We start from the raw sequence: 26,541 nt of genomic DNA, 5'->3' as shown, positions 1-26,541 counted from the left end.
TGAATAGATTTTTGTCATTTGATTGGTGGTTTGTATGTCACGTGACATGGATTAGGTGTAACATTTGCCATTGTGTTCCATTTACCATGCAATTTTGGTGCTATACATTTTATACTAGCGGCCATGGCGCTTAGCTTAAAAACAAACAGTGGCCTGATACAGTGCCCAGACTCACTGGATAATGAAGGGGAAGGCTGGATGTGCCGAGGGAGCTCAAGTCGTGAGGGGTCCTGAGAAAGCAGTGTTTGCTGGAGGCAGAGCCGCGCAGGCTGGGCTGGTCCCACCACAAGCATGGTTGGCCCTGCAACAGCTTGGGGCTTGTGGGGAGCCACTGGGGCACAGCAGGCACCATCAGATGACACCTGGGTGAGACGAGGCATCTTGGTCTCGCTACCAAGCTTTGGCAGACACCGTAGGACCGGGAAGAGCGTAAGTCCCTTTTCCCTTGTTTAGAAATGAATAAAATGTCAAATGACAAGGATTTATTTTAGGCGTTATGTAAAACAAATAATGAATGTTTATGAGTACAATGAAAAGAATACTTCATGAGGTGAAAGATGGAATGTACATGAAAAGAGAGTTTCTAGCTGCTCAAAAATTATTGGATAACACACACCCTTGCAGGTACACAAAAAAAAGTCAGATTCAAGTCACTTCAGCTAGAAATGTGAATGGAGCTCCTGTCCTCTCTGGTGAGATTCAAACCCGCTGTTCCACCCTGTCTGTCCACTTTCAAATGCCTTTTATTTTATAAACTAGCTGCCTGCATCATTCGCTGGATGATCCGCAGAGAAATGTGGCACAGAGTTCTGGTTCTGCTGCATCCTAAGTGGACTTTGCTCTGCCAGAGAGGAGATGCTGTGGAGGCGGAGCAGTGAGCATGGCCCAGGGAGGAGAACGCCTGTCCCCAGTTACGCAGGAGACAACCGTCGAGCCTGTGTCACTGCCTCTGTTCTGTGCACGTCTGATTTTTTTTTTTTTAAGTGCGTGTTGTGCTGCCCCCCAAACGCGTCATGAAAAAATGTACCCTGGACGACTGCCCAGTTCGCTCGTACCAAAAACCAGGTCACATTGAAAGAATAAAATAACATTATTTGTTTTATATAATGACTAAAATAGATCCTTGTCATTTGATATTTTATTCATTTATAAACAGAAAAGGGACTTACATTTTGGTGTGTGTCACTGGTGTTTTGACATCAACAATCCAACAAAAACTTTAAACTGGAGTCCAAAATTGCTCTCAGTCAACTTGCAAAAACAGTCAGATAGTTCAAAAATTATTCTGACAGTGTAGTCCATGATATGTGCGAAGACTTCCTCAGTCCAGTGAAAAATCACGTCAGGATTTTGTCCAGGTTTTCATCCTAACAGCTCCTCATGCCTTCAGACGGCTTACAGCGTAGTGAATTTGTTTTTTTTTGTGTTAGAAGTATTAACACCGTCAATTAGCTCCTTCAAATCCTCGTCCCTCAGCGAAACAAACTCCGCCATGTTTAGCAAAACACCACCTCCACTAGTGTGTGCATGCGAGGTACAAAATGTATGGAACCATATTTGCACGGTAAATGCAATACAACACAAATAGGATGAATAATCCATGTCACGTCACGTGACACACAAAGCACCAATCAAATGACAAGGACCCACTCAGCTATTATGTAATCTTTGTTATGCACCTTAAATAAATAATTGAATTATGCAGACATCTGTGTTCCCTTTCGCTACATGTTTCGTCCTGACCTGGTTGCACCGGATTGTTGAGGCTGGCAGAAGCGGGGAAAATTTTCCCTTATCTCAAAGGTCACTTACTGTTTTCATTTAGTTCTGCAAAGTTAATATTTAGCAACTGTTCTGTTTTTTTTATGAGTTTTACACATGCTAAGCTTGCCTATAGCTTTTGGACAGCATGTTCCGCTCAGACCAGCTTGACTCGGAGAAGTGATCCTTGACACCTGCAGGAAAACAAAGGTATGTGGAGATAAAGTCCCTTGATACAGAGAGTAGTGACAAATGAGAATATTCACTGAACGCTGCCATTTCGGGGACAATTGTGCAGAACTACTGAAGCGACACTTGCACAGTGCAGTTTGACTATGCATGTAGAATGCAAAGTCACATGGGACAGGTTAGGAAGTACTTTGTTTATTTCATGGGGGAGGGATTAAATTTGCAATATATGATGTTTTTTTTATTGCACTTTAATCAATTCTTTCAAGGTGCAAAATAGGTAAGTGTTTTGAAATATTAACTTTGGTAACAAAGTTCTTGTCAGGCTTCATGTTGCAACATTACATTGTCTTAATTTTTGCTCAGCAATGAATAAATGGCTGACTTTATTTTCCCAGATTTTACGTCTGTGGGGTTCCGACTGGAATCTGTACATCTTGATACCCTTGTCATGTCTATTTGTGCATCCAACACAACAATCTGGCATGTTCAGTGAATAAATAAACTCCATATACACGCAGATAGCTTAAAAGCGAATGTGAATTTGGCTCCATAATGGCACCACGAGTCACGTGACTGTGGTTTTGTTGGCTCGTCGTGTCGTGACTGCCTGTATAAAAGGAGTCTACATGGAGATGCCCCGCCCCTCACCCCAGAAGTGTGACTTGGTTGACTGTTAAAATTTCATCACTTTGGATTTCTACATTTTTTTTTTTTTTTTTTTTTAAACAAAGATGCTGAAGAGAAAAGGCAGCAGGCAGCTTCGTAGTTTGTACCGTTACTCCGCCTCTCACCCATCAACCGCTAGGATAGGCTCCAACCTCTATGTCTCTTAACTGGAATTAGCGGGTTGAGGAAATGAATGAATGTTAAAGAGAAGAAGGACTTCTGTCTCAGCTGGATGTCATCTTTTCTGGTTCTGAATTACATTTTTTTTTTTTTTACTGAACCAGAACCACAAGTAGCAGTCTGCTGCAATGCCTGATGGAAGACGACAGCATAGTGATGGCGGCTGGGCCTGGGTGATTGTCGGTTGCTGCTTCATGGTGATGGTTTGCACGCGAGCTGTGACCAGGTGACCTAAACACGCCACATTTAGCAGAAAAATTTCAGATCATAAAGTGTTTTTGACACCCAGTGTTCGCTAAACGGGTTAGCAGTTTAGTCGTAACCACGAGTGCATCTTTGGAAATGGAGGGCCGAGGCAGTTATTGGTTTGATTGAAACCTCAACACTAGATCGCCTCTAAAACACCATCAGACCGCTTTAAAGTCAAAAACTACAGTTTAAAACAGCTGCTTCATTCATAGATTTCAGTGCCCCGCCGCTTCAAAGTGTGAACACAATAACTCAAACAATTAAAACAGCCATTAAAAGGACACATAAGATTAAGGACAGAATGCTGTGAAGCAGCCTCACGAGTGTGGTCATAAATTACCCGTGTGAACCCTTTGACTCACTAAAGGAGTTTGGTGTCAAGCTCCAGCTCTTTTAGCTGTCAAATAATTCAGCACCAAAAATGTAAAATTTTGCATTAAAATCCAGAAAAACAGGGTAGTTCTATGTTCACTAAGATTCTGTGAATTTGAGGCGGTTCATGAAAATTCAGTAAGGTATATCTTCTATATACATACCAATTCTAAGGTAGAACTCTACTAGTGTATACTAAAGTATATCTAAAAAAAAAAAGAAGAGTAGAGCCACTTAGGTGCCTGTTCTGGAGAACCAGGGGTGGTAGGTTTAAAAGCTTTTTTTTATCCCATGGGAACTCTCCCTACCCACCTAAGCGGCTCAAGAAAATGGAGAGCATGTATATAAGTCATATTAACACAATCAGGATAGTAAACAAGTCAAGTAGTCATGTATGTAACTGCTGCCCCCCCCCTTTTTCCCATGCACAACCAGTGATTTTTTTTTTTACACACAATGAAAGTGCTATCAAATATGTGAATGTGCTACAACCGAACCTTCACAAATATCCAACATCAATATACTAACAATAGGCCCTTCAAAATAATAATAATAATAAAAAACACATTCTCCCATCATTTCATTCAGGTCCAGTATTTTTCAAAGATTCAAGATAAGAAATACATGGTTGCCACAGTTTTAGTAACGCATCAGCCCTCCCTCTAAGACTAACCTTGATTTTTTTTGAAGTTTTAAGAGTCTTATTCCAGAAACCTTCCCTGAACTCCAGACCCAACTCTTGTTCCCAGTTACAGATCATTTTATTGAGTGGGTGACAGTCCAGCGAAATAAGAGCTTTCTTATGGGGCAGAAGTTCAAAGAGGTCCTCCCAAGAATGTTTAGGGGACTGAAAAATAGTAGATGCACAATGTCTAATGTGAAAATAAATAAATAAAATAAAATAAATGAGATGAGATGAGGGCAGGTTATATAAGGAAGACAAATCAATACAATTAAGAAAGGTATTATCCTTAACAAAAAAAAAACAAAAAAAAAAATCGCGGAATCATTTAATGCCTTTCTTACCCCATAGATGAAATGCAGCATCGAAGAAGGAAGGAGGAAAGAGGTGATTCTTACAATTCTTTCAAAAGCCAGCCAGACCAGAAAATCACTAAAGGACCTTGGGCAAGGTCCTTAATCCTCTAGTTGCTCCCGGTGTACGTATAGTGAGCGCCTTGCATGGCAGCACCCTGACATCAGTGAGTGAGTGTGTCTGTGTTAATGTGAGGCACAGTTGTAAAGCACTTTGAGCTTCTGATACAAATGTTAAAGTGCTATATAAATGCAGTCCATTTACCATTTTACCATGAGCCAAGAGCAGAAGCAGAAACACATTTGAAGTGAAGTCGAAATTGATACCATGTTTTAAGAGAGGCAAGTAAGCAACAGGATTGTCTGTGTACCAAGGCAGGGACACAGGGAGAGATGAAAATAATAAGGCTGGGAGAGAGGTAGATAAACACGACTGAACTGCTAACTGACACCAAGTTGTATGAGGATCTTTTAACCAGTAAATGTATTTTTGAATATTTGCTGCCCAGTAATAAAACATCAAATTAGGTAAAGACAGACGTCCACTGAGCCGACATTTATGTAACAAGGATTTACGTACTTTTGGTTTAACCTTCCCATATAAATGAGGAAATAATTCGATCTATTGTTTTAAAAAAGGTTTTGGGTAAGAACAAAGGAATACACTGAAAAAGGTACAAAAACTTGGGTAAAACGTTCATTTCACTATATCAATCCTACCTAAAAGAGATACTGGTAAGTTAGCCCATATTTGAAAAGCTGACCTTATATTGGACAATAAAGGAGAAAAATCTGAGGCCTGCAGAGCCTGAAGTGAACCAGTTACAGTCACTCCCAAGTACTTAAAACCAGAATGAGTCAGATATATACAAGAGATGAATCCAATAAATAAATCTATCACCAAAAACAAATTTATTCATGACTGCAAGAAGGTTACTTTAATTCCACTGTATCAAATGCTTTTTGGACATCCAATGAAATTACCACTTCAGGGAGATTACTATGGTGTTTGGAGTACAGTATATTGAAAAGGGTATGTATATTAAAACAAGAATCCTTCCTTTGAATTGATATAATAGATGGAAGGATTCCGTCTATTAGGGAAGCTAATAGTTTGGCCAAAATTTTCACATTCACATTAAAGAGGCTAATAGGTCTGTAAGAAGCACAGAAAGTTGGGTCTTTTCCTTCCTTGAGCAGTAATGAAATGGAGGCCTGGCTCAGTGCTGTGGGGACAGAACGCTGTCTAGATGTTTCCCCAAAAACTGACCAAAGTAACAGGACTAATTTCATATGAAAGTTCTTATAAAAATCAGTGGGGAATCCATCAGGGCCAGTGGATTTGCCTGACTGCAATGATTTAATCAAGGATAAAATCTCTTCAATCTCTTCCATGGGAAAATGTGAGTGTGTCCTTCCACTCCATCAGCTGTCAGTGAGAACTGGCTTTGGCTGGTGAAGTAACCAACAGACCTCAGGGTCCGGCTGGCACTCTTCTTACCTTTTTAATTATTGACAGGTAACGAGTTCCTAATTGATGATCTATGCAGGTGCATCTCCATCTTCTTTGTCGAGTTCCAGTCTGCCTTTGAAGCCAACTATGCCACGACTGCCTGGATCCACAGCCTGGTCAACTGCACCACCATGCTGTGTGGTCAGTACAAGTATTGTTCATTACTGGTCTGCAGCTAGTCATAGGACTAGAACACAGAACCTTCTGGCCTGCATACTCTCCTCTGCAATAAGGGATCTTGCATTTACATGTCTTTAATTCAGCTTCACAAGCTTGCTACAAGTGTCTTCCATTCTTCTTCCTCTTACAGATGTTCTTTGCTTCTCCACTATTTAACTCACATCCATCACCCTGTAAGAGACAGTTTGGGTCGGGTTGTGGAAACCTTTGTTGGTGATGAAAGGTTCAGTGACCTCGACTTTATGGACAGTGCTGTGATTTTATGGAATCAATGATTGCAGCATTTGAGAAGCTGAGTAAGGAATCAGTCTCTGGGTTTGTGAAGGTTCTGGATCCAGACTAAGATCCAGGCGTCCAATGACTTCCTGGACTCAGCCATCAGAAGTGTATCTGTATGTGGTGAAAGTGTTGAACTTGTATAGAGCCATTCACTGATCTCAGCAATGACTTTCATGTCTCTGGGTCCTCGGTCTTTGAGATCAAGAGACACCTGGAAGATCTTATGGTGTCTTGAAGCCAAATGCCAGAGGTGTTTGGTGATGCTGATATCTTTGAATCTCAGAATGAAGGTCTTGAAGTCTTTGGACCACAATAGCCACCATTCAGACACCACTAATAATTTGCAGAAAATAATGGCTCTGCTTACCATTAAATTTGGTTGCACTTGTGGGTCTGATGACAGGTCACGGCCGCCTCTGGTTCGCAATCGACTCTTTTCCTCCCTGTGCTGGCTCGCCAAAAATGTCATAGAGATTTTTGAACCGAAGTCCTCAGATGTAATTTCAAATTAAAGGTGTTTAGCTGTCCAAAAATGAATCTTCACTGGAGTCAGATACAGAGTAACAAAGTAATAAAATTAATCCTTTATTGTCGACAACAAGGGAAGCAAAGTTCACACAAGAAAAAAGAGCTCTGTCTGCTCTGAACCGCTTCCACTTATGATAACGTCTGCCCGTCTTTTATACGGTGCGGGTGGGACATACAGTTGTTGAGCAATCTTCCTCAAGGTCGTAGACCTGGGGCTCTGTTACATGCCAAAGTCTGACGTTTGAACACAGAATTCATTGAAAAGTCTCAGCTAACAGCTGTGAACAGAGGTGTTCAGACCTGCTCTCAACCCCCTCCCTCTGGGTATTTTCAGCTCAGGTTATGTCAGGTCCCCGTGACCCGATCTTGATTAAGCGGTTGAAGATGTGTGTGTGTGTGTGTGTGTGTGTGTGTGTGTGTGTGTGTGTGTGTGTGTGTGTTATGTCATACTTTTTATAGCAGAGTGTCCTGTTAAATTTTTTTTTTTTTAAGTTTTATTGTAATTAGTTACCTTGTATGTTTTTCGTTTGTCTTCCCTGTGCTGTTCATCTGCATGCTTGCACAACCCCATTCCACTATATCTATTTCACAGTAAACTTAGCTTTGCCCATTTGTTTATTTGACTCCTTTACTTCTTTATGCACCAGTGACACCAGATCAAATTCCTCTTATGTGAGAACTTACTTGGCAATAAATTTGATTCTGATTAAAAATGTATTTTTCACACAATTACATGGTTTACACACAGAACGTTTGAGGAGTATAAAAGCTTGTTTTTAGAGCTTTGTTCATGTGTAATATATTTTCCTTTTTTAAACATCTAGTGAGTGCTTATCAAGAATACTTCTTTTTACACATGAAACAAAAATCATCGGCTTGAATTTCTTAATATACGCTTTTCTTTGGTACATCACTGCCCAAAATCCACAAACAGGATGTGCCACTCAGGCCTATTGTATGTAACACAGATTCCATCACGTACAATTTGGTCAAGCACCTTAAGTGGATTTTGGCTCCTCTAGTGGGTAACTCAGACCACCATGTGGAGAACACAAGATTTTGTGAAGAAGATCAAGGACCTGCAGCTGGAGGCAGATGAAACTATGGTGTCATTTGATGTGACATCACTGTTCACCTGCATCACCACCGCTGAGGCCATCTCAGCTGTGAGACAGAGACTGCTGGAGGATGTGTCTCTACTTGAAAGGACCACACTTACACCACACCACATTTGCCAACTCTTGGAGATCTGTCTTAACACCACATATTTCCTGTTTAGGGGGAATTACTACAGGCAGATCCATGGTTGTGCGATGGGGTCTCCGGTATCCCCACTGTGGCCAATCTGTACATGGAGCGAGTGGAGAAGACAGCCTTGACATCTTTCACGGGCATCCCTCCCAGTCACTGGTTCAGATATGTCGATGACACATGGGTTAAAATCAAGCAACAGGAGGTTGAGGACTTTACAGAACACATCAAATAGTGGACTCCAATATCAAGTTCACACATGAGGATGCCAGAAACAACCATTTAGCCTTCTTGGACTGTGATGTTACAATTGGAGAGAACAGGCAGCTCCAGACAGGGGTTTACAGAAAACCCACTCACACTGACCAATATCTGCTCTTTGGCTCAAACCACCCTCTTGAACACAAGCTCGGGATGATCAGGACTCTTCAACACAGAGCCCTACAGGTGTCCACACAGGGATGAGATTGGCAAATTTGATTTTCAGAGGAAAATAAGCCAGGGTCCAGGGGCCACAGGCCCCAGCGGGTCCAGGGCGGAGCCCTGGCCAGGGGGTCTGCTGTTTTAAAACACGGAAATTGCACTAAAATGATATTAAAAACTACCATAAATGCCAGGTGTTCATATCTATAATTCAACCTGTAAACCCTTACTAAGACCATCTACTGTACATGTGTATTTTTGTGACCAAAATATTTTTTCAGAACTAGACTTACTTGATTTTCAGCATTCTCCACTTTCAGCATGGGACACTTGTCAACAAACATACATGTAAGGGCGGGAAAAAGGAAAGGGCGGGAGAAATGCATATATAACCTTTGCGCTGATGGGTCATAAGCTTTGTAATAACCAATGAAAACGTGCATAAGTAATAGATTCGACTGCGCTTCGATACCATCTCGGTTTTTATGATTTGTTGGAGGGAAAACTACCGAATATTGGAAGTTGAAAGACTACACAGTTACCTCCCTTACACTACATGCTCATTGTGCACCTACTTCATACTGGTCACTGACCAGCACAGCGTTACTTCCGCGTTCGGCTGACTGACGGACTGATCGAACTTGCTGCGTCGGTGATAACAAACAAAGACCACCCAGTGTTCTGAATAGACGACAATTTTATTAAACAAATTGACATTAATTTTTTTTTATTTTTTTTTGCATTCTTACCCCCCCTAAAATTTTCTCAATGGATTTGGACGTTTCATAAAATCGACCCCCGGGACTGTCAAATCTGTGGAAATCCGCGGATCCGTGGAAAAATCTCATCCCTGTCCACAACTGCAGAGGGAAGGGCTAAAGAACAACAACTTGTCCGGAAAGCCCTGACAGTATGTAGGTACCGACGGTGGTCAAAGTGCAGAAGTCCCAGAGAACAAAGAGACCAGATAGACAGGAGATGGAGACAAGAAGAAGAGTGTCTCTCCCTTATTTAGCAGGAGTAGGGGAAAAACTACAGAGGATCTTCAGACAGCACAAAATCCCAGTTTACTTTAAACCAGTTAACACCTTGAGACAGAAATTAGTTCACCCTAAGGACAGGATCCCTAGTTACAAACAGAGCAATGTAGTGTATTCTATCAGATGTCAGGAAAACTATAACGAACACTACATAGGTGAGACTAAGCAACCTTTACACAAAAGGCTATACCAGCACCGCAGAGAGGGTGCCAGTGGACCTCACTCTGCAGTTCGTCTCCACCTTAAAGACATTAACCACACGTTTGAGGACAAGGAAGTTAAAATCTTAGCCAGAGAGAAGAAATGGTTTGAGAGAGAGGTCAAGGAGGCATTCTATGTGAAACAGTTGAAACCCAGCCTTAACCGGGGAGGGGGTCCCCTTTGTCCCCTGTTTACAATGGGGTACTCAGGTCAAAGCAGTTTCAGTCTTTTGTTCATGGTAATGAGTCATTCACGTCATCAGGAGAGTCGTCAAGGGAGCCATCAGGAGAGGCGTCCGTCCCATCATTAGGAGGGACAGCTGCCCTGTCATTAGGAGGGTGCTAACTAGAGCACACAAGGTGCTAATTAGAGCTATTGTTTAGTCACTAGCCTATAGCAGTCTGCCTCTCAGTAGGAGGGGTCTGGTTAGGTTTAAAACTCCAGCTTTTGTGGCTTCTGTTTATTCATCTCTACAAGAGTCAAGACAGAAGTCAGACTACCAGAGCAAGAACTTTAGCTGAGGAAGCTTCTGCGATTTGAAGCGAAACATCCTCACGTCAAGCAATCCAGTCCAGTTGAAGATTCAAGCTTCTCTACTATGGAAACCTGGACAACTGAGAGCCTACACAGAAACCTTCTGCTTTTAGTAAATAATATACTTAAAGACAAAACTATTGCCAATGAAAAGTCTTTTGCCACTTGCAAGTCATATAAAACTCAGAATACAGAAAGTCAGAATACGATATTTTCATAATGGACTTTTTTCTAAGGTACCAGAACTGTGAGAATTTTGTGAAAAGCTTCATGACACCGGCTGGTGATCGCGCTCGATTTGTGCATGATGTCTTTTTTGGTGGAGTGGACTTTACATATTTAATCATTCTGCAAGTGGGTGAGTGCCTGGTTCAGTTTTTTTTCCCCACTTTTGTATTTTGTTCTCATCAGTGAAGCTGGTAAGCTTTATTTTTATTTTACTTCTTGAGAGTCTGTCTTGATGTGTGGAAGTCTGTTTTGTAACGGGGCAGCATGCACCATGTCGTGCACTGCACTCGCGGACCTCGCTGCTGTTTATCTGGCTGTCTGATCACATAGATGTATTTCTTAGATTTTCCACAGTTATATCGATGACAACACTTATAAGCATGCACAAAGCTGAGCCTTTAGCAGACTGTATTTAACAGGCTGCATTCATGATTAATGGACGTGCACACGGCTGCTGCTTTTACCATGACCGCATCAAAACTACCAGTTATTACTTAAAAACAAACCATCATAACACAGCATCACACATATGGAAACTTAGCAATTAATCTGTGGCATTGTTCTTAACGTTAGCAGATACGTTCCATTCAAGCATGCACTGGGATGTTTTCCTTAAGGATACGCTGTCAGAAACACTGAGCAATGTTATGATTTCTGTTCGACATGTCCTTTAAAACATAGAAGAATGGAAATAATGCACGCCGTTATCCATCATCAAAATCTCAAAGGATGAAAGTATGTCTCCGTACCTGAAGAATTTTGGTTTCTTTTCTGCCATTTTCTTTATAAATGTCTCCTTATTCACTGTCACAGGGGCTGCAGCATTGTTGTTATCCTCCGATCTGGTCAATCCCGCGGCAGACAGCACCGGTCTCAGCCTCCATGACGCTCGAAGCTGGTGTGCCTCCCCCTCCCTGGACAGACTGGTGATCGCAGCGCCCTGCACGTTGGCATGTTTTTCTAGCTGCCCCTCCTCGGCTACACAATCTGTGGTCACCTCCAGTACAAAACAAACAATGCAGAGATCGTCCTCTGATCATCAGGCTCATGTAATGCTTGCGTTTTGTCATGGTTTATGTCGTCTGGATGTAAACAGGATAAACTAAAGTGGTGAAGTTGTTTGTGTGAAATTTCCCTGCAAAAATGGTTTTGCACGCAGTCAGATTCCCATCAAGTCTTGCGCTAAAACATCGCAAGTTGATGCCACGCCGCCGTTATGCCATTGTCTGGGGAGAACCCTGCGGTTTTACAGTAGTGTTCAGAATAATAGTAGAATCAGAATCAGAAGAAGTTTATTGCCATTGCCAGTGAACAGGATTCACAGACTAGGAATTTGCTTTGGTACAATGGTGCAACATTAAGAAGAGATAAAATGCTAAGATAAAATATAACATATGTGTCAAAATAAGATAAAATATAAGATAAAAAAAAAGAAATATGAAAGGCTGTGTGCAACAGAAAAACAGAGAAACAGAAAAAACAGTGCAGTGGGAGGAGTGCAATTAAAAACCAAAGTACACTGTCTAAAGTGACCCGTGATAAAATGATAAAGTGCTATGTGTTTTCTACTTTTTTTACTAATAGCCCAATTTCATAGCCTTAAGAGTGTGCATATCATGAATGCTTGGTCTTGTTGGATTTGTGAGAATCTACTGAATGTACTGGTACCTTGTTTCCCATGTAACAATAAGAAATATACTCAAAACCTGGATTAATCTTTTTAGTCACATATTATTCTGAACACTACTGTATATGATGGAATAAACAGAACATGGCAACACTTTTTGACAGAAATCCGTTTTACAGACAGAGGTGTTGCAGCCCTATTAGAGCTCACACCAGCTATGCTCCTGAACATCTCAATCCCTTTCCCCCACTTCCAGCTCAGGCAGGTGTGCTCAGCCATTCAGGAGCAGGCAGACACCAGACTGGTCTAAGTGGAGAGAGAAAGTAAACAAGCAGTTGTGACCTTCAGGAGCAGATCTGGTGACCTCAGGTCAACTGGCAGGACTTTAAGTCCTTTGAAAAACTAACTAGTTGTTTCTGCAAACCTTTGTAATCCTCGTGCAGCTCCGGTTGGCAGCCTTGTGGGGAACCGCTGGTCCTGCAGGGTGGCGGTTGTGCTCGGTGGGCTCCTGTCCTCCTGTGGCCTCCTCCTCAGCTCCTTCACCACCACCTTGGAGCTTCTCTACTTCAGCATGGGAATCCTGACAGGTTTGATATTGCACTCTCATGGAATCGTAGTGGACCTTTAATCGAAAACACAGCAGGTGGGTACAGAGCAAAGGTTTGGGGTCTCCCCACTGGTACGGCCTCCAGCCCTGTTTAACAGACTAAAATGTGCTTCCAACAGCCACTAGAGGGCACTATTCTGATCCAGTCCTTCAGCTTTGTTTGGAATAATTCAGCATCCTCGACCGCTGACCACTGCTCAGGCAGTGGTCTCTCTCAGTTTGTCCGAACCACCATTAACATTTTTAATATTCTGTGTGCATCCGCGCTCTGGCATCATCACCAAGAAGTGATCACTACACCTCAACTAGTCCCACAATAAAAAGTGTTTTTCGATTTTAAAATACATAAATATATCAAATACAGTAAAGAACAAGTCCAGAAAATATTTTATGAGGCACAAAATGAATAATTTCAGCACTCATGAAGAAGCGAAACTACATTTTACTGGGCCTCATGTTTACATTCCATTATCGTTCATCCTACACATGATGAACATCGCATATACAACCCCTGGCAAAAATGACCGGCCTCGGAAAATGTTCATTCAGTTGTTTAATTTTGTAGAAAAAAAGCAGATCACAGACATGACACAAAACTAAAGTCATTTCAAATGGCAACTTTCTGGCTTTAAGAAACACTATGTCTTCTTTATAAATCTCATTGGAACGGCACCAAACAAAAGTTCCAGCATCATCACCTTGCACAATGCAGATTCGAGATTCATCACTGAATATGACTTTCATCCAGTCATCCACAGTCCACGATTGCTTTTCCTTAGCCCATTGTAACCTTGTTTTTTCTGTTTAGGTGTTAATGATGGCTTTCGTTTAGCTTTTCTGTATGTAAATTCCATTTCCTTTAGGCGGTTTCTTACAGTTCGGTCACAGACGTTGACTTCAGTTTCCTCCCATTCGTTCCTCATTTGTTTTGTTGTGCATTTTCGATTTTTGAGATATATTGCTTTAAGTTTTCTGTCTTGCCGCTTTGATGTCTTCCTTGGTCTACCAGTATGATTGCCTTTAACAACCTTCCCATGTTGTTTGTATTTGGTCCAGAGTTTAGACACAGCTGACTGTGAACAACCAACATCTTTTGCAACATTGCGTGATGATTTACCCTCTTTTAAGAGTTTGATAATCCTCTCCTTTGTTTCAATTGACATCTCTCGTATTGGAGCCATGATTCATGTCAGTCCACTTGGTGCAACAGCTCTCCAAGGTGTGATCACTCCTTTTTAGATGCAGACTAACGAGCAGATCTGATTTGATGCAGGTGTTAGTTTTGGGGATGAAAATTTACAGGGTGATTCCATAATTTATTCCTCAGAATTGAGTGAGTCCATATTTTTTTTCCCTCTGCTTGGTCTAAAAAAGTAACTGTTACTGACTGCCACAATTATTTTTCCTGATTTCTTATAGTGTTTCTTAAAGCCAGAAAGTTGCCATTTGAAATGACTTTAGTTTTGTGTCATGTCTGTGATGTGCTTTTTTTCTACAAAATTAAACAACTGAATGAACATCCTCCGAGGCCGGTGATTCCATAATTATTGCCAGGGGTTGTATGTGCTTACTTACTTATTACTTACCCTTTCACTGATGCATGCATGTGGCTTCACACCATGCTGGATGTCTTCTTGTTTACATCCGGGAAACCTCGAAAGTAGTCCGGCAGCCTTCCCACAAGCCCATATTGCAGCTATGACCTGGCAGAGTCAGAGCGCCATGAAGTGTAATAATTCAGATCTCCTTCAGACAGGATGTGGACTTGGCATGACCTTAACCTGATTTAAGCTTCCTGTATTGCATTAAAGCAGCTTCCCATTTCTTTGCAGTGTGTGGTTAAAAGTTTTCCTCCACTTTCAACAGGTGTGGGTTTCGCTCTCTGTTACACACCAGCCATCGCAATAGTCGGTTCTTATTTCAAACAGCGGAATGCGCTGGCGTACGGCATCGCCATGTCAGGCAGAGGTATTGGCACCTTTGTTTGGATGCCGGTGGTGCAGCTTCTGATCGACTGTTACTCGTGGAGAGGAGCTCTGCTCATCCTCAGTGCATTTGTTGCCAACATATGTGTCTGCGGAGCGCTTCTACGACCCGCCACGCTGCAGCAGAACCAGGAGGCCCCAGAGGGGGCGGGGCAACCAGGTGAGGAGGAAGTGAATGGAGTAAGATACAACCAATGATTAAACGACATGTTGCACTGTAATCATAGCAATTTAGATTAAGGCTGTTAGTGACCATCCAATGATCCACCAGTATTACTTTGTGCACTCCTGTGGCTGGTTTCAAAGTATACGGCATTTGCAACAAACAGCTATGAAGGCATCTGAAAATAAAGTATTCAAGATATTTGTGTGTTTCCAACAGGTGACATGACTATTAGAAGCGTCCCAGCGCACACTTGAATCAAATGTAGCCACTCACATTAAGAACTGAGGCATAGATTAATTCCAAAGTTTACACAAGTGTGATGTCGTGTTATGATGACTTGTTTTTAAGTCATAACTGTTCATTTTGTTGCAGTCAGGTAAAAGCAGCAGCTCTGTGAAGGTTTGTGTGCACCTGCATGGCCATTAGTCAAACGCAGCCTGTTCAAATCAAAACAAAATGCTTATAAAAGTGTATATAACTGTGAAAAAAATCAAATATATACTCAACAAAAATATAAACGCAACACTTTTGGTTTTGCTCCCATTTTGTATGAGATGAACTCAAAGATCCAAAACTTTTCCACATACACAATATCACCATTTCCCTCAAATATTGTTCACAAACTAGTCTAAATCTGTGATAGTGAGCACTTCTCCTTTGCTGAGATAATCCATCCCACCTCACAGGTGTGCCATATCAAGATGCTGATTAGACACCATGATTAGTGCACAGGTATGCCTTAGACTGCCCACAATAAAAGGCCACTCTGAAAGGTGCAGTTTTATCACAAGCACAATGCCATAGATGTCGCAAGATTTGCAATTGGCACGCTGACAGCAGGAATGCCAACCAGAGCTATTGCTCGTGTATTGAATGTTCATTTCTCTACCATAAGCCGTCTCCAAAGGCGTTTCAGAGAATTTGACCATACATCCAACCAGCCTCACAACCGCAGACCACGTGTAACCACACCAGCCCAGGACCTCAACATCCAGCATGTTCACCTCCAAGATCGTCTGAGACCAGCCACTCGGACAGCTGCTGAAACAATCGGTTTGCATAACCAAAGAATTTCTGCACAAACTGTCAGAAACCATCTCAGGGAAGCTCATCTGCATGCTCGTCGTCCTCATCGGGGTCTCGACCTGACACCAGTTCGTCGTCATAACCGACTTAAGTGGGCAAATGCTCACATTCGCTGGCGTTTGGCACGTTGGAGAGGTGTTCTCTTCACGGATGAATCCCGGTTCACACTGTTCAGGGCAGATGGCACACAGCGTGTGTGGTGTCGTGTGGGTGAGCGGTTTTCTGATGTCAATGTTGTGGATCGAGTGGCCCATGGTGGTGGTGGGGTTATGATGTGGGCAGGTGTCTGTTATGGACGAAGAACACAGGTGCATTTTATTGATGGCATTTTGAATGCACAGAGATACCGTGACGAGATCCTGAGGCCCATTGTTGTGCCATACATCCAAGAACATCACCTCATGTTGCAGCAGGATAATGCACGGCCCCATGTTGCAAGGATCTGTACACAATTCTTGGAAGCTGAAAATATCCCAGTTCTTGCATGGGCGGCATACTCACCGGACATGTCACCCATTGAGCATTTTTGGGATGCGCTGGACCGGCGTATACGACAGCGTGTACCAGTTCCTGCCAATATCCAGCAACTTCGCACAGCCACTGAAGAGGAGTGGACCAACATTCCACAGGCCACAATTGACAACCTGATCAACTCTATGCTAAGGAGATGTGTTGCACTGCATGAGGCAAATGGTGGTCACACCAGATACTGACTGGTATCCCCCCCCCCCCAATAAAACAAAACTGCACCTTTCAGAGTGGCCTTTTATTGTGGACAGTCTAAGGCACACCTGTGCACTAATCATGGTGTCTAATCAGCATCTTGATATGGCACACCTGTGAGGTGGGATGGATTATCTCAGCAAAGGAGAAGTGCTCACTATCACAGATTTAGTCTGGTTTGTGAACAATATTTGAGGGAAATGTGGAAAAAGTTTTAGATCTTTGAGTTCATCTCATACAAAATGGGAGCAAAACCAAAAGTGTTGCGTTTATATTTTTGTTGAGTGTATATACAGTCGCATGTAAAATCTTGGGCACCCGTGATGATTTCCATGATTTTCCTTCATGTCATTGGCTGTTTGGATCAGCAATTTCAGTTAATTATATCATATAGCAGTGAGAGACGTTTTTGAGAAGTGAAATGAAGTTTATAGGATTTACAGAAAGTGTGCAATAATTCTTTAAACAAAATTAGGCAGGTGCATAAATTTGGGCACCCCAACAAGAAAAATGCATCAATATTTATTAGATCCTCCTTTTGCAGACATAACAGCCTCTAAACGCTTCCTATAGCTTCCAGTGAGAGTCTGGATTCTGGTTGAAGGTATTTTGGACCATTCTCTTTACAAAACATCTCCAGTTCAGTCAGGTTTGTTGGTTTCTGAGCATGGACAGCCCGCTTAAAATCACACCACAGATTTTCAATAACATTCAGGTCTAGGGAATGAGATAGTCATTCCAGAACGTTGTACTTGTTCCTCTGCATAAACGCCTTAGTAGATTTTGAGCAATGTTTAGGGTTGTTGTCTTGTTAAAAGATCCAGCTCTGGAGGAACTTCAACTTTGTCACTGCTTCATGAACATTGTTCTCAAGAATCTGCTGATATTGACTGGAATCCATGGGACCCTCAACTTTAACAAGATTCCCAGTACCTGCACTGGCCACACAGCCCCAGAGCATGATGGAACCACCTCCAAATTTTACTGTAGGTAGCAAGTGTTTTTCTTGAAATGATGTGCTCGTTTCAGCCATGCATACCGCCCCTAATTATGTCCAAGTAACTAAATTTTAGTTTCATCAGTCCAAATGTGCTTTAGCATACCTCAAGCAACTCTGTTTGTGGCACGTACGCAGAAAAGGCTTCCTCTGCATTACCGTATCATACAGCATCTCTTTGTGCAAAATGTGCTGTATAGTTGAACGATGCACAGACATTATCTGCAGCAAGATCATGTTGTAGGTCCTTGGAGCAGGTCTGTGGGTTGACGATGACTCTTCTCACCATCCTTCGCTTCATCTTATCCGATATTTTTCTTGGCCTGCCACTTTGGGCCTTAACTAGTACTGTGTCTGTGGTCTTCCATTTCTTCACTATGTTACTCACAGTGGAAACTGACAACTGAAATCTCTGAGATAGGTTTATGTATCCTTCCCCTAAACCATGATGCTGAACAATCTGTTTTCAGATTATTTGAGAGTTGTTTAGAGGCTCCCATGTTGCCATTCATTAGAAGAAATGCAAAGAGGAGAAACATTTGCAAATGGCCACCTTAAATACCCTTTCTCATGATTGGATTCACCTGTGCAAGGAGGCCAAGGGTCAATGAGCTTACCAAACCAATTTTGTGTTCTGACAAGGCTGCCCAAATTTATGCACCTGCCTAATTTTGTTTAATTATTGCACACTTTCTGTACTAGAAACTTCATTTCACTCCTCAAATATCAGTGTGTTCGTCTGCTATATGATATATTTAACTGAAATTTCTGATCCAGACAACAAATGATTTATAAAGGAAAATTATCAGAGGTGCCCAAACGTTTATATACAACTGTATATATGTGTCATCATGTTACCCGTGAAAAACAATGCCACAGCGACTCTCCACATCCATGTACAAACAATAAACAGGCAGGTTAAAACAGCGCATCAGCCATTTTAACTTGCATGTCAGCTGTTATTTTAACATTAATTCTCTTTAAAAAGTTCCTTATAGAGATTGACAGTTTTATGACAACTGGGAGAAGCTATAAGCCGAATACTGCTTATATATTGTTCAAATTCAGCCAGACATCCGTCTAAATTCAGGTCCTTTTCAATGTTGCGAATTTATGAAGATGGATAATCAGACAGACGTGATCACATCTGTGATTGTACAGATATGGTCAGCTCTAATTAGACAGATGTGATCAAGAATTTACTTTTCTGTTTTCCTTTCCTTTAGCAGCTCTGATCCGTTTTTTTTTTTAACTGACATCAGTTCTCACATGCATATGATGTCACATATTTAAGATTTCAAGAATCTCGTTTTTCTTATTTCTGATCATGTGATCACGTGTCATAATCGTCACCTTTGTCTTCTGATGCTAGAAAACAAAGCCTTCAAAGAACCCAAGGAAATGTTTTTGTCTAAGCCTGTGCCAGCATCACCACCGCCCCTACTGGCGGAAAACCCCGCACTCTACATGAAGAAAACATGGCGTTTCAGGGGGTGTGTCACTTCCTGCCGTGATGATTACAGCTTCTTGCTCCTCCCAGACTTCGTGGGACTGGCCGTGTCCATCCTGTTCCTGGCTGGAGGCTGCATCCTCCCTTTCGTCTACTTGGTGCCGTACGCCGTGAACGCCACCGTCAGCCACCAGAATGCCGCCTTCCTCATGTCTATCCTTGGAATCATCTCGATTGACATCAAAATTACCTGCAAAATAAAATCTTATGTGGAGCAATACAGCCCCCTCCTCCTTCTACTCCTTTATTGCTTCTATTCTGTCATTTATTACATCCTTATTTCCTTGTTTCTCTTCCCCTTCTCTTTACCATTCTTATCAAGCTTTAGTCATCTCTCCGTTATTTGTTTTCACTTTCTAATCTTTCTTCTTTTTCGTTGCTTCCTTTTGTGTACCTTTTTCTTACATATGTCTCAGGGTTAGAGAAATATTTTTTGGGTCTAGTGGTCAGAACCGGTAGCACTAATTTTATTTCTGGTCCTCCTGGTCCAAGGTAATGGCCCCAGGTATTTGGAAGCTCAAAGCCTCCAACAGTGAACCTCAGCGTAGCATTAATCATCACATTATATGCATGTACTCACTCAATATTGTATTTTTAAATCTAATATCTGTTTTTTTGGGCAACAATTATATCTATTGCTTCTCAGACTGGTATGATCAAACTTTTATGATTATTGAAGAAAATCATGTTAAAGTTTCACATCACATTCAGATTTTGTAGCAAAATACAACAGATGATCTAAGTTAACTTTTTATGTGTGCCATATATGGGCATGCAGTGTTGCTATGGTAACTTGTGCTATGTCTGTCTGTGGAGCTGCACTGTGCACTGCTCCTATTTAAGCTGAATGTTGTGTGTGGACGGACACCAGATACTTTTACACAATTGTCCTTTGTTGATTGAGCTTCATTCTTGAAGTCAGTGGTGTGACTGAGTGGCACAACGCAGGTCATTGTAATCTGCGAACAGCGGCTCAGTTATTTAAGGTGCAAGATTGAAAAAATAATTCGTCTTTGTTGAACACTTTTAATCACTAGAACGACAGATTTTTAAGTAGACATCAGACTAGCAGGGGTAAATATCAAAGTGACAAAGGTCAAAAGTTACTGGTCCGTGTCCTCTGATCAGTGGATTTCTCTACCCATGTCTTTTTGGTCTCGAGGTTCAGCTCAGGGATATTTACTGTGATTTTTGAACTTTTTCCTGCATCTCTCTCCTGCAGGTGTCTGAAGTCATATCGCCTGATGTGTTACATCCTCTCGGTGGGGATGGAGGGTCGGTGCTGCCTCTGCGTACCACTGCTCCGCTCCTTCCCTCTCCTGGTTTCCTTCGCTGTACTCTACGGTTACTGTAACGGCGCCTATGTGGCGCTGACTCCTGTGGTGACATCAAAGGTGGTGGGGGAAGACAACCTGTCCGCTGCACTGGGCGTGGTCTACTTCCTGCATGCCATTCCCTTCCTGGTCACCCCACCCACTGGAGGTAAAGGAGTCTCCAGTTTTGATGTCATTAATGGAATTCATGAGCAGCACAACACATTGAACATGATAAACATTTCACACACAGTGATGACCCCCCCACCCCAAACTAGTGAGGTAATGGTGCATTCAGCCACTTGATATAAATTAACAAACTGACATTTCACAACATTTGTACTTATTGTTTTTCTCCACAAAAACTGCAAAGTTTGTCAGCTGTTAACTGGTTTCACACATAAGTGCAAACCAATGCCGTGCAAAATAAAAAAAAGCTACAGCGCCAAAAGCAACAATGCAAAATGCAGTGACACTGAAAGCCATCAAGCAAAATAGCAAAACACCAGTGTCAAAAGTAACAGTGCAAAATGCTGTGACACTGAAAGCCACTGTGCAAAATGTCACTACAGTGTCAAAAGCAACAGTGCAAAATGCTGTGACACTGAAAGCCATTGTGCAAAATAGCAAAACACCAGCGCCTAACAATGCAAAATGCTGTGACACTGAAAGCCATTGTGCAAAATAGCAAAACACCAGTGTCAAAAGTAACAATGCAAAATGCTGTGACATTGAAAGCCACCGTTTAAAATGTCACTACAGTGCCAAAAGCAACAGTGCAAAATGCTGTGACACTGAAAGCCATTGTGCAAAATAGCAAAACACCAGTCCCAAAAGTAACAATGCAAAATGCTGTGACACTGAAATCCATTGTGCAAAATAGCAAAACACCAGTGCCAAAAGTAACAATGCACAATGCTGTGACACTGAAATCCATTGTGCAAAATAGCAAAACACCAGTGTCAAAAGTAACAATGAAAAATGCTGTGACACTGAAAGCCACCGTGCAGAATGTCACTACAGTGTCAAAAGCAACAGTGCAAAATGCTGTGACACTGAAAGTCATTGTGCAAAATAGCAAAACACCAGTGCCAAAAGTAACAATGCAAAATGCTGTGACACTGAAAGCCATTGTGCAAAATAACACCATAGTGCCAAACATTATAGCACCAAAGTTCCTATTAAACAGACAGACAGAAATCAGATGATGCGCAGGTCTGTGGGGGCATCAGCACTGATACAGATCGTGGAAATATTTATATCCCATGAAAAGAAGAGGGCGATAGAGAGGAAACGGCATGAAGAAGAGTCAGTGGGGTCAGTGAATTTGTGTTTAGTCTCAGCTCTTGAATGAGATATTGTTTTTAACAGCTTAGGGTTCAGTAAGACAGGATTCTCTGGACCTGGATCACATGGACAGTAGATCGACCAGTCAGTAGGAAAGCAGGTTGAAGATGATGATGTACTCATTGTAGGGGATTTCCTGTCTTTGGATCTCCTCCCAGTAACTTTATGTGGTGAGCGAACTCAAAGACTCAGACTGACAGGACACAGACTTCAAAAACCAGAGAGCCACTACGACAGTGCTGGGGTCTTGAAGCAAGCGTCCCATACAACGTTGCAACCAAGAGCCCCAACATTAGGTTAGCCTGCCTTTTTGAAGCCTGCTGTCAGCCCACCCCCTGGTAGGTGGGACTTGTCCTGTGCGTGGATCAGTAGAGCTATGTGATTAGTTGGAAAGTGTTGCGTTTGACATTGTAGGCAAGTGAGCATGCATGTATTATGTCAAAACTTTGTGCTGCCTGTGTGTGTTAGTGTGATAAGCAAAGAACAGAATATTTCATGGCTCCTGTTGTCCCAGACGGAGATGTGAATACCTTAGTTTCATCAGTTTAGTTTTATCAGTATGCAGGTGATGACATTTTTCGGGCATGTATGAAATACATTCAGGTCAAATGCAGTCTGTCTCATTAGGTGGTCTGAGGACAAGCGTCATGGAACATTCCATCCAACAATGTACTTGTAGAAATGTCCCTCTGAGATTAAAACCTTATTTAAGGCGCCCGCAGAAATTTAAAACGCTTCTGTTATTGGACATGTTAGCTTATTTACCAGAGGTCATCGGCTTCACCCATCAGGACCAGGATTACGACACCGGGTTAAAAGTCTCGACCTGATATATATGAAGTGACGCTCGGAACTACAACCCCTGGCAAAAATTATGGAATCACCGGCCTCGGAGGATGGTCATTCAGTTGTTTAATTTTGTAGAAAAAAACTAAAACTAAAGTCATTTCAAATGGCAACTTTCTGGCTTTAAGAAACACTATAAGAAATCAGGAAAAAAATTGTGGCAGTCAGTAACTGTTACTTTTTTAGACCAAGCAGAGGGAAAAAATGGAATCACTCAATTCTGAGGAAAAAATTATGGAATCATGAAAAACAAAAGATCGCTCCAACACATCACTAGTATTTTGTTGCACCACCTCTGGCTTTTACAACAGCTTGCAGTCTCTGAGGCATGGACTTAATGAGTGACAAACAGTACTCTTCATCAATCTGGCTCCAACTTTCTCTGATTGCTGTTGCCAGATCAGCTTTGCAGATTGGAGCCTTGTCATGGACCATTTTCTTCAACTTCCACCAAAGATTTTCAATTGGATTAAGATCTGGACTATTTGCAGGCCATGACATTGACCCTATGTGTCTTTTTGCAAGGAATGTTTTCACAGTTTTTGCTCTATGGCAAGATGCATTATCATCTTGAAAAATGATTTCATCATCCCCAAACATCCTTTCAATTGATGGGATAAGAAAAGTGTCCAAAATATCAACGTAAACTTGTGCATTTATTGATGATGTAATGACAGCCATCTCCCCAGTGACTTTACCTGACATGCAGCCCCATATCATCAATGACTGTGGAAATTTACATGTTCTCTTCAGGCAGTCATCTTTATGAATCTCATTGAAACGGCACCAAACAAACATTCCAGCATCATCACCTTGCCCAATGCAGATTTGAGATTCATCACTGAATATGACTTTCATTCAGTCATCCACAGTCCACAATTGCTTTTCCTTAGCCCATTGTAACCTTGTTTTTTCTGTTTAGGTGTTAATGATGGCTTTCGTTTCGCTTTTCTGTATGTAAATCCCATTAGGCGGTTTCTTACAGTTCGGTCACAGACGTTGACTCCAGTTTCCTCCCATTCGTTCCTCATTTGTTTTGTTGTGCATTTTCGATTTTTGAGACATATTGCTTTAAGTTTTCTGTCTTGACGCTTTGATGTCTTCCTTGGTCTACCAGTATGTTTGCCTTTAACAACCTTCCCATGTTGTTTGTATTTGGTCCAGAGTTTAGACACAGCTGACTGTGAACAACCAACATCTTTTGCAACATTGCGTGATGATTTACCCTCTTTTAAGAGTTTGATAATCCTCTCTTTTATTTCAATTGACATCTCTCGTGTCGGTTGTCATGATTCATGTCAGTCCACTTGGTGCAACAGCTCTCCAAGGTGTGATCACTCCTTTTTAGATGCAGACTAACGAGATGATTTGATGCAGGTGTTAGTTTTGGGGATGAAAATTTACAGGGTGATTCCATAATTTTTTCCTCAGAATTGAGTGAGTCCATATTTTTTCCCTCTGCTTGGTCTAAAAAAGTAACCGTTACTGACTGCCACAATTTTTTTTCCTGATTTCTTATAGTGTTTCTTAAAGCCAGAAAGTTGCCATTTGAAATGACTTTAGTTTTGTGTCATGTCTGTGATCTGCTTTTTTTCTACAAAATTAAACAACTGAATGAACATCCTCCGAGGCCGGTGATTCCATAATTTTTGCCAGGGGTTGTAGGTCAGCCAATCAGAAATTGTGTCATGGTAAAAACGAGTTTGACGAGTAAAATCAGAAAATGTTTCACATCTTAAAAACACAGTGAGGTCACATATTTGGACACTGGGTACAGCTGAAAGGAATATGAAGACTTTACATTCAAATCAGATAAACAGTACTTTGTGTGGGAAGGCCAGAAGTATTTGGACAGCTGTCCAACTTCTTATCCAGATGTCGCCCAAGCATTTGGCCACAAAATGTGTCAGTTTCGGGCAGCACAGTGGCTTAGTGGTTAGCACTGTTGCCTCACAGCGAGAAGGTCATGGGTTCAATTCAGTTCCCACGGCCTTTCTGTGTGGAGTTTGCATGTTCTCCCCGTGTGTGTGCGTGGGTTTCCTCCGGGTGCTCCGGTTTCCTCCCACATCCAAAGACATACGGGTTAGGTGGATTGGAGTCTTTAAATTGTCCGTAGGTGTGTGTGTGTCTGTGCTTGTTTGTGGCCCTGTGACAGACTAGCGTCCTGTCCTGGGTGTACCCCGCCTCGCGCTCTATGACTGCTGGGATAGGCTGCAGCTCCCCGCGACCCTTAATTGGACTAAGCGGTAGAAGATAGATGAATGAATGAATGAATGGATGTGTCAGTTTCAACCATCAGCACCCAAGCATCTAAAATGACTTCTTTTTTGCCTTCAGGTTGGCTGGTTGATGTGACAGGAAGTTACACTGCTACATTCTTCCTCAGTGGTGCCACCCTACTGGCCAGTGCACTCATCCTTTTCACAGTTATAGCAATACGCCGCTGCCACAGTGTAAATTTAAAGCCAGAAAGCCCCTCCCACCCAGCATAGTTGCCCAATCAGACTGCCGCATCACTTTCAACATGGAGGCGGAGCATCAGTCAGACTGTTCATAGCATCTGGTGGGAAGGACCTGGTTTTACTTCAGGGACTGCTTCAGAATTGACTAGATCCATATTCAGAGCCACACCTCCTGCCGGAGACAAACTTTTAAACCATTTCTCAGCTTCATTTCAGTGACAGACATTTGAGCTACACCATAAACTGCATAGGGCGCCACCTACAGGTCAACTGCCAGATTACAAAGACAAACACCTGCTCGCTTCAGACCCTAAAAAACTAAAAATACATTTAACATTTGGATTCCAGGCATGGTACATAAAAATGCAAACTTCTCAGGTTGCTATGGTTACAATTCACTCATAAATGTTGTCGGGGGGAGGGGGGTACACACCAGTAATCCTGGGAAGCATCTCATGACCTGATTACAGTGTGATTAATGTCTGATGTGGTATCTATGGCAACCATCGTTCAAATGCAAGAGTGGGGTCAGAGGTTCAATTCCTAGCTACCATTATTATTTGTATACCAAACTGTCCCTAAGCAAGATTTTGTCAAACTGCTGGTAAGGGTCAGATCAATACTGTGTGAATAGATTATAAAAAAAATTGTGATGAATGCATGAATGGAAATGTCACAAAATCAGTGTGATTAAATGCACTTTAAAGACAACCAGGCACCCATTAGAGTGCACATCTTACTTCTAACTTTTTTCTAACTCTCTCTGTTCTTCTCCCAGGCAATTAACTCTATCAGGTGTGCTCAGCCAATCAAGAGCTGGAAAACACCACTTAAAGAAAAAAAAAAAAAAAAAATCAGATGTAACTAGAGTAGACAGGCAGACATGGATAACATGCAGGGCCCCCTGTTTGTCAGGACTTCGCAAATATGACCAACTTTACAAAACAGCGTTGAAAAACTACACTCAAATGACCAGTTCATGGAGGGAAATTGCATGTAACATCAGTGTGGGGATTAATGAAGAACAAATTAGTCCAGAAAAAAAAAAAGGTAAAAAAAAAAAAAAAAAAAAAAAAAAAGACCAGGAACAATAGCGGTGCAGGTGGAAATAAGTTTTGGCCTTGTTATTCATGTCACACCCCTACTGTTCCAACACCAAAATTGCATTGCGACACCCACCTATGCATTGGAGAACTTTGAAGGGGTCATGCCCATGTTGACGTGAGTGTGTAGCCACAGA

The 26,541-nt window shown here is 41.9% G+C and overlaps 1 protein-coding gene across 1 annotated transcript; it reads left to right on the top strand.

Annotated features, from left to right (window-relative positions):
* Positions 1-1,598: 1,598 nt before the first annotated feature.
* Positions 1,599-25,732, top strand: LOC117531601 (monocarboxylate transporter 12-B-like). The gene is made up of 8 exons (XM_034194738.1): positions 1,599-3,025; positions 6,006-6,109; positions 12,703-12,846; positions 14,733-15,022; positions 17,112-17,121; positions 19,250-19,523; positions 20,532-20,815; positions 25,177-25,732. Exons 1-8 carry the CDS (start codon positions 2,928-2,930, stop codon positions 25,329-25,331), a joined length of 1,359 nt encoding a protein of 452 aa, XP_034050629.1. The 5' UTR covers positions 1,599-2,927; the 3' UTR covers positions 25,332-25,732.
* The last annotated feature ends 809 nt before the right edge of the window (positions 25,733-26,541 follow it).

The sequence above is a fragment of the Thalassophryne amazonica genome, chromosome 18 (assembly GCF_902500255.1).
Source record: "Thalassophryne amazonica chromosome 18, fThaAma1.1, whole genome shotgun sequence".
Lineage (NCBI taxonomy): Eukaryota > Metazoa > Chordata > Actinopteri > Batrachoidiformes > Batrachoididae > Thalassophryne > Thalassophryne amazonica.
Note: the sequence above shows the minus strand (reverse complement) of the source record. Positions and strands in the feature narration are given on the sequence as shown.